The 14,255-nt window shown below is 43.6% G+C and overlaps 1 protein-coding gene across 8 annotated transcripts in view; it reads right to left on the bottom strand.

The window, feature by feature from the left end:
- EIF2AK4 (eukaryotic translation initiation factor 2 alpha kinase 4) overlaps positions 1-14,255 on the bottom strand; it is a 107,757-nt gene that overhangs the window by 33,806 nt on the left and 59,696 nt on the right. For all 8 annotated transcript variants that reach the window (XM_055316584.1, XM_055316586.1, XM_055316587.1 and 5 more), the window contains 7 exons: positions 11,880-11,981; positions 9,933-9,986; positions 6,857-7,093; positions 5,533-5,605; positions 4,958-5,079; positions 2,444-2,493; positions 1,158-1,326 (listed from right to left, as the gene is read on the bottom strand). In XM_055316584.1, the coding sequence (XP_055172559.1) occupies positions 1,158-1,326; positions 2,444-2,493; positions 4,958-5,079; positions 5,533-5,605; positions 6,857-7,093; positions 9,933-9,986; positions 11,880-11,981 (807 nt within the window). The remainder of the gene's footprint in view (positions 1-1,157; positions 1,327-2,443; positions 2,494-4,957; positions 5,080-5,532; positions 5,606-6,856; positions 7,094-9,932; positions 9,987-11,879; positions 11,982-14,255) is intronic.

The following is a 14,255-nucleotide window of genomic DNA, read 5'->3' as shown; positions in this document are numbered from 1 at the left end:
GGGGATCGGGGAAGGATTGAATTTTTGCATATTGCCTTCTGGCTTATATTTTCACAAATATTCTTTTTATATTGTCATAATCAAAGAGTGTAATAGAATCAAATCCTTCTAAAACACTTTGGTCAGGGTGCCTGGGTGGCTCGGTTGGTTGGGGGTCTGTCTTCGGCTCAGGTCATGAACCCAGGTTTCTGGGATCAAACTATGCCTCAGGCTCCTTGCTCAGTGAAGGGTCAGCTTCTCCTCTGCCCCTCCCTCTAGGGGCTTGCTCTCCCTCTCAGATAAATAAATAAAATCTTTACAAAATTAAAAAAAAAATAAAACACTTTGGTCCTCGGCTGTGGTGAAAAGCCTGAAGGAGTTCACAGAGGTATCAGCATGGGAGAGGACCTGGTTCAACAGTAAACGACACTTAGGGACAGGCTGGTGGAAGCACCGTCGTCACTTTTGTCCACCCGAGCTGATTCGCGAGCAGTGCACTGAGCTGTGTGCAGCAGGGTGCACAGAAAAGTGGACACATCGGCTCTGCCCTCAGTGAGCAGGAGATGTCTCACCTCAAGGGCTGTGAGGGTGGAGAAGGAAAGGTGGCTGGCCAATCGATGAGGGAGCAGTCAGGCTTCCGGGACAGAAGGCTCGCAAACAGCGGCTGGGAAGACAAGTCTTGCTAGACAAGGAACACTGTGACTGGCACAGTGGTGGGGGTGAGCGGCCCCGGGTGTGGGACCCAGAGAGAAGGCCTGAGGACAGCAGTCTCCACTGGCGAGGAAGGAGGCCAGCTCAATGGAAAGTGAAGCTGGGGAGCTAAGAGACAGGGTGGGGCGCAGGAAGGGGCCACAGAGGGTGCAGAACTGGGTGGACACACTAAAAAGTATCGTAGGAATTCTAGCTAATTTCTTGTGTTTTGGAAGAATGGGCCAAGCAACAACACCCTTCCCCCAAAACAGATGAAAACAGAACCCATTCCTGTCAAGGCGGAGAGAGCCTGAGATAAACCCAAAAATAACCTCATTAAATTCTTATCAGTTATTTAAGTCAAACGTGACCCACTGCTGGCACTAACGGAGGGGCACTTCTGTTGTAGTCAAGCCCTCTTGCCTGCCACCCTCCCTGGGTCACAGACCCTAGCAAGTGGCCCCAGAATGTCAGACTTGAGAAGTAACCTGCAGTGCCGGGAACTCCTGGATGATCTCACAGATCGTGTAGATGACTTCAGCAGTGGGCAGAGAGCTGTTGGTGGTAGACGTGACAATGTCAAATGCACATTCCAGAAGTTCTTTGGGGTGAAATCGGTCTAACTTGCGAGGTCTGAAGACACGTTCTATGCAGTAACTGGAGGGAGAAACCCAGATGTAAAAGGTCATTGCTTACTGGAATCAAATAGGTGTAAGAGATTGTTGAACGAGAGAAAAGAAATATGAGAAAATGAATCAGTGGTATGATCAAGGGACCTTAAAGACAGATTTGGGTGCCAATTCCTATGGGGGTACTGCTATTAAATTAGGGGACTACATTTTTTTTTAATGTATGAAATAGAGATGAAATTGCACACGAGAAATAATTTTACCTTTAGTACTTACTCTCTAGAGGGATACACCTTAGGACTATGACTATTAATTAATTGTTCACTTGCAGCAGAGAATTAAAGCACATAAAGCACTCTGACTTCATTTGACGAAAGGCGCTTTGAAGCAGGGTGCCTCGCTGACAACAATACTGCTCCAATTTATGAAGATCTCACTGTTTGACCCCTGCGGGGTATGAATGTACAGAAAAACCTTTTCCACTGCTAAGTGCCTGGAGGTCTGGAGTGTTCCGCACTCCTGCTGGGTTTACTCCATGTCTCTACAAGCAGTTTTTGTTCAGTTACCTGTGTAGGCAGTTTTCACACAGAGACCGTTGGCCATTTGTCCCTCCAATTAACTTTTAAAAGGGGCCATCTGTGATCCAGAACAGCCAGATGTTTTTGTCAAGCAACCATTTGTGAAAATAATTAGTTATGTTGCTTGGAAAGTTTAGAGGGCACAGGATAGACCACAAGAGCTTCAGGGTACCTCCCCAACAGCTATGTCTCCTTTAAAGAGAAGGCCCGGCACCTGGGTGGCTCAGTGGTTGAGCGTCTGCCTTTGGCTCAGGTCATGATCCCAGGGTCCTGGGATTGAGCCCCACATCGGGCTCCCTGCTTTGCAGGGAGTCTTATCCATCTCCCTCTGCCTGCCACTCCCCCTGCTTATGCTCTCTCTCTAAAATAAATAAAAACTTTAAAATAAATAAGGCAAAGAGTTTTTGTCACCCTAAAACGGGGTACTGTGGATGGGCATTTTGACCATATTCCAAACTCATTATTTCAAGCCCAAAATTCTTTGCTGTGTGAGGATCACAAATGATAAAACATTTTTCCTTAGTTTCTCTCCCACATCCACCAAATGAAACCCTCATTGTTTCATACCGTTTCAAATTCAATATATTATTTCTTGACACGTATCTTGCAAAAGGAACCTGAAAAACAAAGGTTCAAAGATCAGTGTTGAAATGTGCCAACAACCCCTCGGTTTTTATTTATTTTTTAAAAGATTTTATTTATTCATGAGAGACAGAGAGAGAGAGAGAGGCAAAGACACAGGCAGAGGGAGAAGCAGGCTCCATGCAGGGAGCCCGACGCAGGACTTGATCCCGGAACTCCAGGATCACGCCCTGGGTGGAAGGCAGGCGCTAAACCGCTGAGCTACCCAGGGATCCTCTGCTCTGTCCAATTTTATTATGCCAAATTAAAACCAGTGCAAATTATCTGTGAATTTTTTCCCCTTTATCTATTTTGCCCATTTCCCCACCCACCGCCTCTCTGGCAATCAGTAGTGTGTTCTCTGTATTTAAGGGTCTGGGTTTTTGTTTTGTTTTGGTCTTCAGATTCCACATAAAAGTGAAATCATACAATATTTATCTTCCTCGGGCTTATTTTACTTAGCATAAAACCCTCTAGTTCCATCATGTTGTTGCAAATGGCAATATTTCATTCTTTTTATGGCTGAGTAACATTCCATTGTATGTATATATACTACATCTTCATTATCCATGGACATGGGCTGTTTCCATATCTTGGCTACTATAAATAATGTGAATTATGTAAAAATCTGAAATGTTTTTTAAAGTGCCATTATGATAATACATTCAAAATGGGTCTTATCTCTTATGGTGAATTCTGTGATTTTTCCCATGCTATCCTAGGTGAAATTCTTACCCAGCCACTAATCATAACCACAACTTGTAAAATCATTGTTAGATTATCCCAAGAGGTCTTACATTGTACATTAACTATGGATCAAATTCTCAAAGGGTAGTCATTTTTTATCTGAGGGGAATTACTATCAGCTCAGAAAAAAGGAGCTGATGTTTAAAAATGTTAACTTTAAGGGCATCGGGGTGGTTCATCAGTCAAGTGTCCACCTCTGGACTTCAGCTCAGGTCACGATTTTGGGGTCGTGAGACAGAGCCCCATGTTGGCCTCTGTGCTCAGAGAGAAGTCTGCTTGAGATTCTCTCCCCTCTCCCCTGCCCCTACCCCTACCCTCTCATGCACTCGCATGTTCTCTCAAATGAATAAATCTTTTTTTTTTTTTAAATAAATCTTTTTTAAAAAATCTGCACCTAGGGATGCCTGGGTGGCTCAGCAGTTGAGCATCTGCCTTCGGCTCAGGTCCTGGGATCGAGTCCTGCATCGGGCTCCCTGTGGGGAGCCTGTTTCTCCCTCTGCCTCTCTCTCTCTCATGAATAAATAAATATTTTTTTTAAGATTTTATTTATTTATTCATGAGAGACATAGAAAGAGAGAGGGGCAGAGACAAAGGCAGAGGGAGAAGCAGGCTCCATGCAGGGAGCCCTATGTGGGACTCGATCTCGGGACTCCAGGATCACGCCCTGGGGCAAAGGCAGGCGCTAAACCGCTGAGCCACCCAGGGATCCAAATATATAAAATCTTAAAATCTGCACCTTAGTGTCCTAATGTTAGTCAGTTTTAAGTATAGCAATTTAAATATCTTTATCAGTCCCATGGGTGAAGTTGAGATACCTTTGCTTCGCATTTCCTTATTATGCATGAGGCTGAACATCGTTTCAGAAGTTTATCAGCCCCGTGCATTTTCTCTCTGAGAACTGCCTGGTTATATCCTGTGCCCATCTCTCCACCTGTCAGTGCTTTCTGTACACTAGGGGAATTAAACTCTTGTCTGTCTTATGCATGTACAGGGCTGCAGACGGGCTTGTTAGCAGCCGACACTAGGTGGGTGGATAACCCAACACAGAGCCACTGTCAGAGGGAATCCTGGGGGTCAGAAGCAAGCAAGCACCAGCAAGACTCAGCCCACCCAGTTAGCGGAGGCACTTGCTGCCAGTAGAATTGTTCTCGACATTAAGACATTAGGAAGTTAGTGAAAATCTAGCTAACAGGAAAAGAAAAAAACTGTATCCGTTGTCCAAGTTGGCCAGGTCAAGTGGCTACGGTCACTCGGCAGAGCTCAACACTGAGGTGCACATGTGGCATCTGCAATGCCGGGGCCTGATTTCTAGGGTTGTAAGTACTTCTGCAGTTAGCAAGGTGGACATACACAAGGTTGGGCGTTCACTAAACTCCAGTAATGCTCTCACCCCACTAACTCCCTCGAGAATGTTTCCCAAAGGTGATATTTAGAATATAAGCCGAGGGGCGCCTTGAGCATCTGCCTTCAGCTCAGGTCACGATCTCAGGGTCCTGAGATCAAGCCCTGCGTGGGGTTCCCTGCTCAGTGTCTGCTTCTCCCTCTGCTCACCCCCCATGTGTTCTCTCTTTAGTAAAAAATTAAAAAAAAAAAAAAGACTATAAGCCAAGGGGAAAAAGTGATCGCTAGGGGTGATCCTGTAACACAGATGCCTCCCCATCCCCGGTGGCCAGACATGGCATCTGGCTGGCCCCAGGGCATTCCCAATCTCACCCGTAGGTCAAAGGGAAGCATCACCAGCATCCCGCTGTGGTCCATGAATAAGGCAGCTTCATTGTGCTCGTATATTTGCCTATTTTGGGGAAGCAGTAGTGGAGTACACAACTGGACAGCTCCTATACCAAGTTAGAAAAAATAACTAATCATCAAGTTTTCATTTTTCCCAGGAGGCAACTGAAAATGCACACACAACTGACGGTTCAGTCATCTGCTACTGGCAGCTGAAATCACCCGCAAGCAATCTTCAGTTCTCGGATTCCACTAATGGATAGCTCATCTGAGGTTGTTTGTTACCTAGTCTTATTTCTGACTCCACCAACCAACTGTACTTTAGTAGCAAGGCTGTAATATTCATATCATAATATTCAAATGTTCTCCACAATAAGCTGAGTGTTCAAAATAAGCTTAAATTTCACTGAATAAGCTTCATTTGCCTTGAAGTCAAATGCCTGTAACTCAAGTTAAAGGTATAAAAATGTGGTTGCACCCAAACCTATGACAGTACTTTCTAATGATGAAATAGAACACTCTGAGAAGGCCTATGATTTTTTTTTTTTAAAAGGACATACCGTGTTTTTTAAAAATGCGGACGATGGTATCACACACATGTTGCTGTATCTTGGATGTACGGATTGAGAAGCCCTAAAATATGACCAATTAACATGTCATCAAAGCCAAATCAAAGGGATCCCCTGAAATATTCACCTGTAGCATGCAGTAAGCATCACATTACCTATTCCCAAGACCAATAAAAGAGAACAAATGAGTGTCTTTTAGAACATGCTCAGAGAAGAGAGAAAATGGCACATCTGGCAATACATCCTGCTTGAAGAAGGCCACCTAAAGCTCAAAGTCCAAACTCTTCACCATGTTGATATAATATATGCCTTTCAGAGAGAGCTAGTCAAATACACACGGTCTCCCCAAGGATTCTCAGGGATGCTATGGAGCAATCAAACATCTAATGGCCTCAGGCCTCCTCCCACTAAGGTGATCTATAGGAGGCCTCTTGAAAGTTACATGGCATTTATATATTTTCTAAAGAGTGTTCCTTTTCATTTGTTTATTATACAGGTAATACCATTTCACTTGAAAAAAAAATTAGAAACAAAGAAAAAGATAAAAATAAAAAGGTCACCTGTAATCCTGTAAGTATCTTCCTAATATTGCCAGCCAACAAAAACTGGTTTGGCCCTTGATAACTATAGTGGTCTTCCACAAATCCTACCACTACTTTTCTCCACTACTCTTTTAAAATTACCCCATTATTTTAAGCATACAGAAACATACTAAGAATATAACAAATAGTTGTTCATCCCTCCAACTTTCAAATTTTAACATTTTGCTCTATTGTTTCAGACTGTTTTTGTTTGAAAAGAAAAAAAAGGAGAGAGGGAAGGAGGAAAAGGAGAAAAAGAAAAAAGAAAAAGTTGCAGGCTGCTAAACTGGCTATGCTTCAGAAACCACCTAGGAGCTCTTAGACAGAGACTCTTGGGGTGCCTTACACCTGGAGATTCCAAGTCACCAGATGAGACATAGGGCCTGAGTGTTGGAAGGGACCAAGGGCCTCCCAGGTGTACCTCCAGGGGGAGCCAGCACTGGGAGTTACTGACCACATGGTCTGAATCTCAACTGGTTAGATCTGCCAGGGCTCAGTCTCCAAAAGCACTGCTGCTTAGACTCTTGGGCAGATGAGAGGTGGCGGTGGGTCAGAAACTCCTCAGAGTTAAGTGATCAAAAGCATGGCTCATTCCAGAATAATGTATATGCACACACCCTACATACATGGACCTCAGATGAACGCCTACATTGGAGGCATTAAAGGAGTCCATGAAAAGTAAGGAACTGACTTGACCCTTCTATGAACCAAGCTGAGCTCTTTCGGAAGCCCACCTTCGGCATGTTGCTGTCGTAGGTGTAATCAATGGCTGGGCTGATGCGCTGGGAGAAGATCTGGGCCATCATGGTGCGGTAGGCCTTCCCGTCCACGTTGGCCAGGGTGTGGTGCAGAACCTCATGCAACTCTGACTCCTCCATCTGGGGTGGGGGCAGCAGCTCACTCTTGAGCAGCTCTGTGGCTGTGGGCCGCTTGGCGGGATCGTGGTTCAACAGCCAGGAGATGACAGATTTCTGTAATGAAACCCAGACACACTGATGACTCGATTCAACAGATGATGCTTCGGAATTCTGACAAGCTGGTGGCTGGTTTGGGGCAAAGAAAAGATAACCACCCTTCTTGCACTTACTTGATGCATTCTAATTGGTATTTCTGAAATCTCTGAATCTGTCACCTTCCCCCCTGCACTTCATTAGGGCCACAGAGTTGTGCAACAGTGCAATATGAGTGTATCTTAAAAGCTGGGTACACCTTGGGGCACCTGGGTGCCTCAGTCAGTTGAGCGTCGCACTCTTTATTTCAGCTCAGGTCATGATCTCGGGGTCCTGAGATCGAGACCCACGGTGGGCTCTGCACTCAGTGGCGAGTCTGTCTGTCCCTCTCCCTCTGCCCCTCTCACTCCCCCGCTTTCCTGCATGCTATCTCTCTCAAGTAAATAAATAAATAAATGGCAGGCCCTTTTTATACTTATTGGTATAACCAACCAAAAAAAACCTTCAATTCAACAACAAAGAAGCAAAACTTAGGCCTTATAAACACAAAATACTGTCTCAAAAAGGGTGTAGGAACATAAAACAAATGTCTCTGGATGCCTGATTTTAGAAGAAATTATAATGCATAGTAGCTGCTGGAATCCTTGCATCTTGTTTTGATTTTTGTCTTCTCCATTTATGTTATCTGTAACAATACCACTCCCTGGGGGCGCCTGGGTGATTCTGCTGGTTAAGCAACTGCCTTAGGTTCAGGTCATGATCCCAGGGTCCTGGAATCAAGCTCTTCATCAGGCTCCCTGCCTGCTTCTCCCTCTCCCTATTTGTGTGTTCTCTCTTTCTCTGTCAAATAAATAAATAAAATCTTTAAAAAAAACAAAACAAAACCACTCCCTGGAATTCTCTTGATTTACATTACTCACTTATCATACCTTCACAACCACTACATCTTATTAAGCAGGGAACTATTTGAAAACAAACAAAACCTTGAATGGTTTCTTCATGAGTCCTTCATTCTCTTGTTTACTGTAAGGACTTAGAAAGAGAGGAATACCTGGGATCAGAAACGCCTCAACTTTTAGATGAACCTTATTATACTGCTCCATCTCTCCTGTGGGGGTAACAATCGTGTTAAATTCAGAATATAAGCACTTTCTATCACGGTCTCCTTTCAGATAAAGAGCAATGACTGTAGGGGCACCCAGGTGGCTCAGTCCGTTGAGTGTCCCACTCTTGATTTCAGCTTCGGTCCTGATCCCAGGGTCCTGCTGAGCCAGGAGCTTATTTCTCCCTCTCCCTCTGCTGCTCCCCTTGCTTGTGATCTCCCTCTCTGTTAAATAAATAAAATCTTAAACAACAACAACAAAAAGCAATGACTGTAATATGGGGGCAGATATTAGGGGCTGCGGTCTGGGGGCCAGTTATTCGAGCCCAGACATAGCCACGCAAGGGTCTCGAGCATGTACCTGTGAGAGGCTGAGTAGTCATCGTCGAGAGAAATGGTTTGTACAGTTGCTCTTGTGTTTGTAGTTTAATAAAATAGACCCCATGGCTGCCAACAGGTGGGAATACTGAGTGAGCCTGACCTTGTTACAGGGAGAGGCTACGAAATGAATATTTATTTATGATATCCGCAAACACAGAAAATGACTCATTCAAATCAATGATAAAAGCTAACGGGGCACCTGGGTGGCTCAGCGATTGAGTGTCTTCCTTTGGCTTGGGTCGTGATCCTGGAGTCCCAGGATGGAGTACCACATCGGCCTCCCTGCAGAGAGCCTGTGTCTCTGCCTCTCTCTCTGTCTCTCATTAATAAATAAAATATTTTTTTAAATTAAAAAAAAAAAGCTAACAAAAGAAGTAGAAATGTAAGGCAGCAGATTGCCTGATGGTCCTTCACTAATGGGACAGCCGAGGCAGACGTGTCCCTCTGGCCATAAATCAATGTTGTGTTAAATACTACCAAGACACAGGACGCTAGTGCTAATATAAATACATAAAGGGTACTTAATCTTTTTATTTGACAGGTGAGGAAAATTAAAGTCTGGATAAGTTAGCGACTCGTCCAACTGGATACATAGCCAATAAGCAAGAAATTGCAAACTAATGCCATGCTCTAGCTAGCTTTCTGTCCTCAACATTAGGACCTTAAATAAGGGATTGTTGCCTTGATTACACTAAGAAAAGTCAGCCTCAGAAATGAACTTCCACATGCCAGGGGTATCAATCACGGAAGGCTTCACCATGACAAACCACCAAGCGCTAAGAGGAAATGCACACCAGACGCACAATATACAAACACTAATGATTATTCATTCAAATCAGCTGGGTGCCAAATAACCCATGACGTGAGTTATGTATATGCCTACTCAGGTATTTCTAGCACAGAGAAGAAAGTATTTTACTTTAAAATAACTGTTAAAATCAGACTGTTTAGTCTTCCCGTCACAATCTGGGCTACTTTAACTACAAATAAAAAAAAATCTATCATTCTAAATTGTATTCTTTTCTTAAAAACTTCCAAGCTTTCTCTAAAATAGTGAAATCTAAAAGCATTCTCTCTTTTTTTTTTTTTCCCAACAGCTAAGCCAAGATTCCAAACAGTACTTCAAAAGCACAATGAGCCACACAGAAGAACCCCGGAATTTGCTAATTTTCCGTGCCAATCCTTGGCATTTTTATGTTTCAAATCTAGTAACATTTGAAAGCATTTCATCTTTTGATATTCCTCCCCCCCCCCGCCCCCGCACTGTTCCCAGGACACAAGAGAATGAGCGGCAGAAGGTAATTAATTGAAAAAGAAGAAAAATGGTAATTAAAATCCAAGAGTGAAGACGCCATAATGAAAGCATCAGAAATTTACCTGCTTTGTATGCTCTCCATCATCGAAGTCTTCTGGAAACTTAGGTGAAGTGGGCTAAAAGAATACAATATGCGAATCAGGAAGTGCTTGGCCATCTGCCACAGTGAAAGCATTTATTCCCCAGAGGTGAGAAAATCAAGTACGGAAATAAAAACAAGGTAAGGCTCAAAGTGATACCTTCTTGAAACCAATGCTTTTGTTCCAAGTAGACACGTGTTATTTTAATACAAATCTGACCCCAATGACAGCCGAGGTGATAGAAAGCACCTCATCTGAGGACAAAGTATTTCAAAATCAAATGGTTTCAGAGGAGGACAAAGTAGGACACACATGAAAGAGGCAAAAAAACCCCACGAAAGCACAAGCACAGAACAAAAGAAAAACATTTAATACCGAAACCTCTTCCTCCTGAAAAGCTCTTGCCTTTCTGGTAAATAAGATTCTCCATCATAACATTAACTTGACCACTCAGTTTTTTGTTTTGTTTTGTTTACAGTTTAGATACTCATGAAATGAGGGAACAGACATGAATTTCAGACTAAAGTAAGGCACTTTCATCAAGGACACGATCCTCTAAGAGCATCATTCCAAGTCAAGGCAAGAGCATGGTCATCACTTCATTTATTTCCATCCTTTGTGAACATCACAGTCCATGCTGTAGTGGCAATAAAATAATTCAAGTTTTTAAAAATATTGAAAAGAGTGTTTTTAGTTATGGTGTAGAGGATTATAGCTTAGGAAAAAAAGAACTTGGGCATCTCTTACTCATGAATATGCAAATCTAAGTCACCCTTACTCTCCACTTTCATCCGAAAGCCATCTGCAATGGGCATCCTTGGCCTCACACAGTTAATATTAGTCCCTTTTAGTTTAGGCAATAACTGAGGAGACAAGAATTAATCCTAAGAACACAGAGGGAAATTTCACTGGGAAAGAAAGTCAACTGGCTGATTATCTTCCTCAGACCCTTTTTAACTTCTGCTCGTGGGGATATTCTTTAGGCATCAACACCATGTCCACTTGGTTGGAATCTTCAATTTCTAGAACTAAATATCCATTATCCTTATAACCTATCCCCACTATTCCAACTATATCTGCAAAATTTTGGGATCCCTCCTTTTTTTTAAAACCAAGAGTGGTGGTACAGCTGGGTGGCTCAGTTGGTTAAGTGCCCGGCTCTTGGTTTCAGATCAAGTCATCGTCTCAAGGTTGTGGGATCGAGCCCCACATTGGGCTCCATGCTCAACTCAGTGTCTGCTTGAGATTCTTTCTCCTTCATCCTCTGTGCCTTGAGTTCATGCTCTCTCTCTCAAATAAATAATATATCTTTTGAATAAATTAATTAATTAACTAATTAAAAAAAAAAACAAGAGTAGGGGCGCCTGGGCGGCTTAGTTGATTTAAGTGTCCAACTCTTGGTTTCTGCTTAGGACATGATCTCAGGGTCGTGAGATCAAGCCCTGCGTGAAGCTCCATACTGCACATAAAGATTCTTTCTCTCCCTCTCTCCTTGCCCCTCCCCTCATGTGCACTTGCATGCACACACACACACACACTCTCTCTCTCTCTCTAAAATGAATAAATAAAATCTTTTTAAAAAAGATTTTATTTATTTATTCATGAGAGACACAGAGAGAGAGAGAAAGAGAGAGGCAGAGACACAGGCAGAGGGAGAAACAGGCTCCATGCAGGAAGCCTGACGCGGGACTCGATCCCGGGTCTCCAGGATCATGCCCTGGGCTGAAGGTGACGCTAAACTGCTGAGCCACCCGGGCTGCCCTAAATAAATAAAATCTTAAAAAAAAAAAAAAAAAAAGAAATATAGGTAATAGTAAGACTGCCTCTTTCATATTATAAATACCAGAAAAATACCCTGCACTAAATTCTGATGTCCATGCTAAGATTTGGGTTTCTGGAAATTGAGGCATTAAAATATCTGATACATACATCTCTGAGTTGGTTGAGAACAAAGATCCTTTCTGAGGCCGTGACCATGGGGTGATAGGACATCTCAAAGAAGATAATTCCCAGGCTGAAGAGATCCACTTTCTAGGGAATAAAAGGAATTCTATTTAGACAGCCTTGACATGAATGTATCATTTAGCAGGGAAATTACAGGATAAGCACTGTTAACTGGAAAAAAGTTTGCATAAGGGAAAAGAAAGTCACATTAGAAAAAAACTTGATTTTTTAAAAATCATAGATATAAAGTACAGATGATGAGATAAAATATTTGGCATGACTTCTCAACATTTTCTTGGAAAATTCATGGTCACTGGCTTAGCTATATACACAGACCTAGAAGATCACTGGCCAAACACTGAGTAATCACGAAAGAGTGAAGACAACTGAGATCTGTCAGAGGAATTTGCTTGTTTTGCTTTGCATCTTTACTAATCAACTCAAAAGCGAAATGCAGACCAAAATCTGCAGTTGATAGCAGAGGTCAACTACTGATTGCAAAGCCATACCAATGAAGACAGAAAACCAGCACAACAGAAAGATCATGTGACTAATCCTAACAGAACACAGAAGTGCAATTCAAGAAGAGCAAGGGCAAGTCGGTGCACAGTCCCAGGTAGGGAGCGGCCGGGAGAGGAGGGTGGTGATGATATGCAGGAGGCAGCATGCCTGATGGGCAGGTTCTACATGGCAAACGCATATAGGCACACAAGCCACTTTCAAGGGCAAGTCTTGCATGACTTTGGCCTCAAGGATTAGTAGGAGAGACTCAATCACCAGTGACCTTCCAAGTCAAAAGAAACCACATTTGCTGTGGCATTTCCTAAGTGTTGGCTAAAGAACATGTGGAACATACAGAAAAGCACCAAGAAAAACAGCACTCACCATCCCACAGTTCAAGGATATATCCTACTGATATCCAACAGAGCACACCCTCCCTGCTGCTGTTTAAATGCATGCAACGCACACACTATAAACTACCATACATTTTGCAACTTTCATTCCCTTAAGATGGCGAGAATATTTTTCAGTAGTGTATCATTTTTCTAACAGGCTCCTAAAACATGATTTTCATGACATACTGAATTCGATTACATGGAAATCCCATTATTTATTTAACCATTTATCTTTAAACACTGTTATTTTTCACCATTTTAAATAATGCTGTGACAAGCCCCTTTCATAGTCAACTTTTTGGAGATGTTGTTTCCTCTGGGTAAATTTCAAAAGGGGGAAACTGCTGGGCTAAAGGGTTGATAGAGCCTCTGAGGATTTCATTACATTTTGCAAACTGAACTCAGAGAGGTGGTGCTAAAGGTGCCTTTGCACACCCACTGTGCTTGCATGCCCATCTCCCCTGACCCTCACGTCTGCTGGGTATTTGGTGGTCTGGATAATTCTGTATCACTGCCCAGCACTCCTTGTCAGAGCCAAAACCCAGGGCACCTGGGTGGCTCAATCTGTTAAGCATCTGCTTTCAGCTCAGTCATGATCTCAGGGTCCTGGGATCAAAACCCACATCAGGCTCCCTGTTCAGTGGGGAGTCTGCTTCTCCCTCTCCCTCTCCCTCTCCCTGCTGCTCCCTCTGCTTGTGCTCTCTGTGGCAAATAAATAAACAACATTTTTAAAATAAAAACAAAACCCAGGCTTGGGTTTCACTGCAAGCTGAAAATACGCTCTGATGTGAACTGCCTAATAAAGTTTTGAAATTTAGCTCTATACTCTTGCCCTAAGTGGTCCCACTGGTCTCATGCCTTTAAATCCCATCTGCGCACTGATGACTCTCAGTTTTACGCCGCTGATTCTGACCTTTCCTCTGAACCCAACTCCTGAGTCTCCAATAACTTACTGGACATCTCTTATTGGATCTGTCCTCAGGCCATTTCCAATTAACATGCCTCCCAAATGGAATTTTCCTGCTGTCCCCTCTCCATCTTGGGCAATAAGCCTGCTGCTCCCAGCTGCTCCAGCAGAACCCTGAGCACTGTTCTATCACCCTTCCTTTCCCCTACCCAGCAGCACCCATCGAGAACGCCTGGCTACTCCCCTCCACCGTGTGTCCTATGTGAGCACACTTCTCCACCCGCTTCCAGCCAGCAGCCACTCCACCTGCCTCCTGCCAAGCCTTCAGCAGCAGCTGCAGTGACGCTCCTGCTCAAGACCCTGCAGTGGGCTCCCCGAACACACTCCTCATCATGGTTAAGCTGGCCCTGCATCACTTGATCCTGGTCTTCCTTTCCAGCTTCATTTCATGCCTCTTTCCCCTGCTGCTCACTGGGCTGCAGCTGCATGGACATGCTTCGGGATCATCTCAAATGTGCCAAGTGAGTGTTCACATAGAGTTCTCTCTCTATGCGTGCT

The sequence above is a fragment of the Nyctereutes procyonoides genome, unplaced genomic scaffold (assembly GCF_905146905.1).
Source record: "Nyctereutes procyonoides isolate TBG_1078 unplaced genomic scaffold, NYPRO_anot_genome, whole genome shotgun sequence".
Classification (NCBI taxonomy): Eukaryota; Metazoa; Chordata; class Mammalia; order Carnivora; family Canidae; genus Nyctereutes; species Nyctereutes procyonoides.
Note: the sequence above shows the minus strand (reverse complement) of the source record. Positions and strands in the feature narration are given on the sequence as shown.